Source organism: Meleagris gallopavo, chromosome 23 (assembly GCF_000146605.3).
Source record: "Meleagris gallopavo isolate NT-WF06-2002-E0010 breed Aviagen turkey brand Nicholas breeding stock chromosome 23, Turkey_5.1, whole genome shotgun sequence".
Lineage (NCBI taxonomy): Eukaryota > Metazoa > Chordata > Aves > Galliformes > Phasianidae > Meleagris > Meleagris gallopavo.
Genome location: NC_015033.2, coordinates 5,300,210 through 5,300,431, shown reverse-complemented (window position 1 = coordinate 5,300,431; position 222 = coordinate 5,300,210). Strand labels below are relative to the sequence as shown.

At 76.6% G+C, this 222-nt stretch overlaps 1 protein-coding gene across 1 annotated transcript in view; it reads right to left on the bottom strand.

Moving 5' to 3' along the window:
- LOC100542763 (chymotrypsin-like elastase family member 2A) overlaps positions 1–222 on the bottom strand; it is a 5,885-nt gene that overhangs the window by 2,117 nt on the left and 3,546 nt on the right. The window contains exon 6 of the mRNA XM_010722917.3: positions 15–210. Coding sequence (XP_010721219.2) covers positions 15–210 — 196 coding nt within the window. The remainder of the gene's footprint in view (positions 1–14; positions 211–222) is intronic.

Genomic DNA, 222 nt, shown 5'->3' with positions numbered 1-222 from the left:
GGTAGAGATGCGGCCGGCTCCGATGAGCCACCACCTCCTCCCGCACCGTCACGCACTCCCCGGCACCTCCGGGCCCGGCGCCCGTCTGCACGCAGCGCACTCTCCGCACGGCCCCGTCCCGCAACGCCGCCTGCGCCGCCCGCGCCTCTCCACGCCCTCCCAGCGCCCTCAGCCGCACCAGCGCTGGGTACTCGGTGGGAAGCGCCGGGCCTCCGCCAGAAC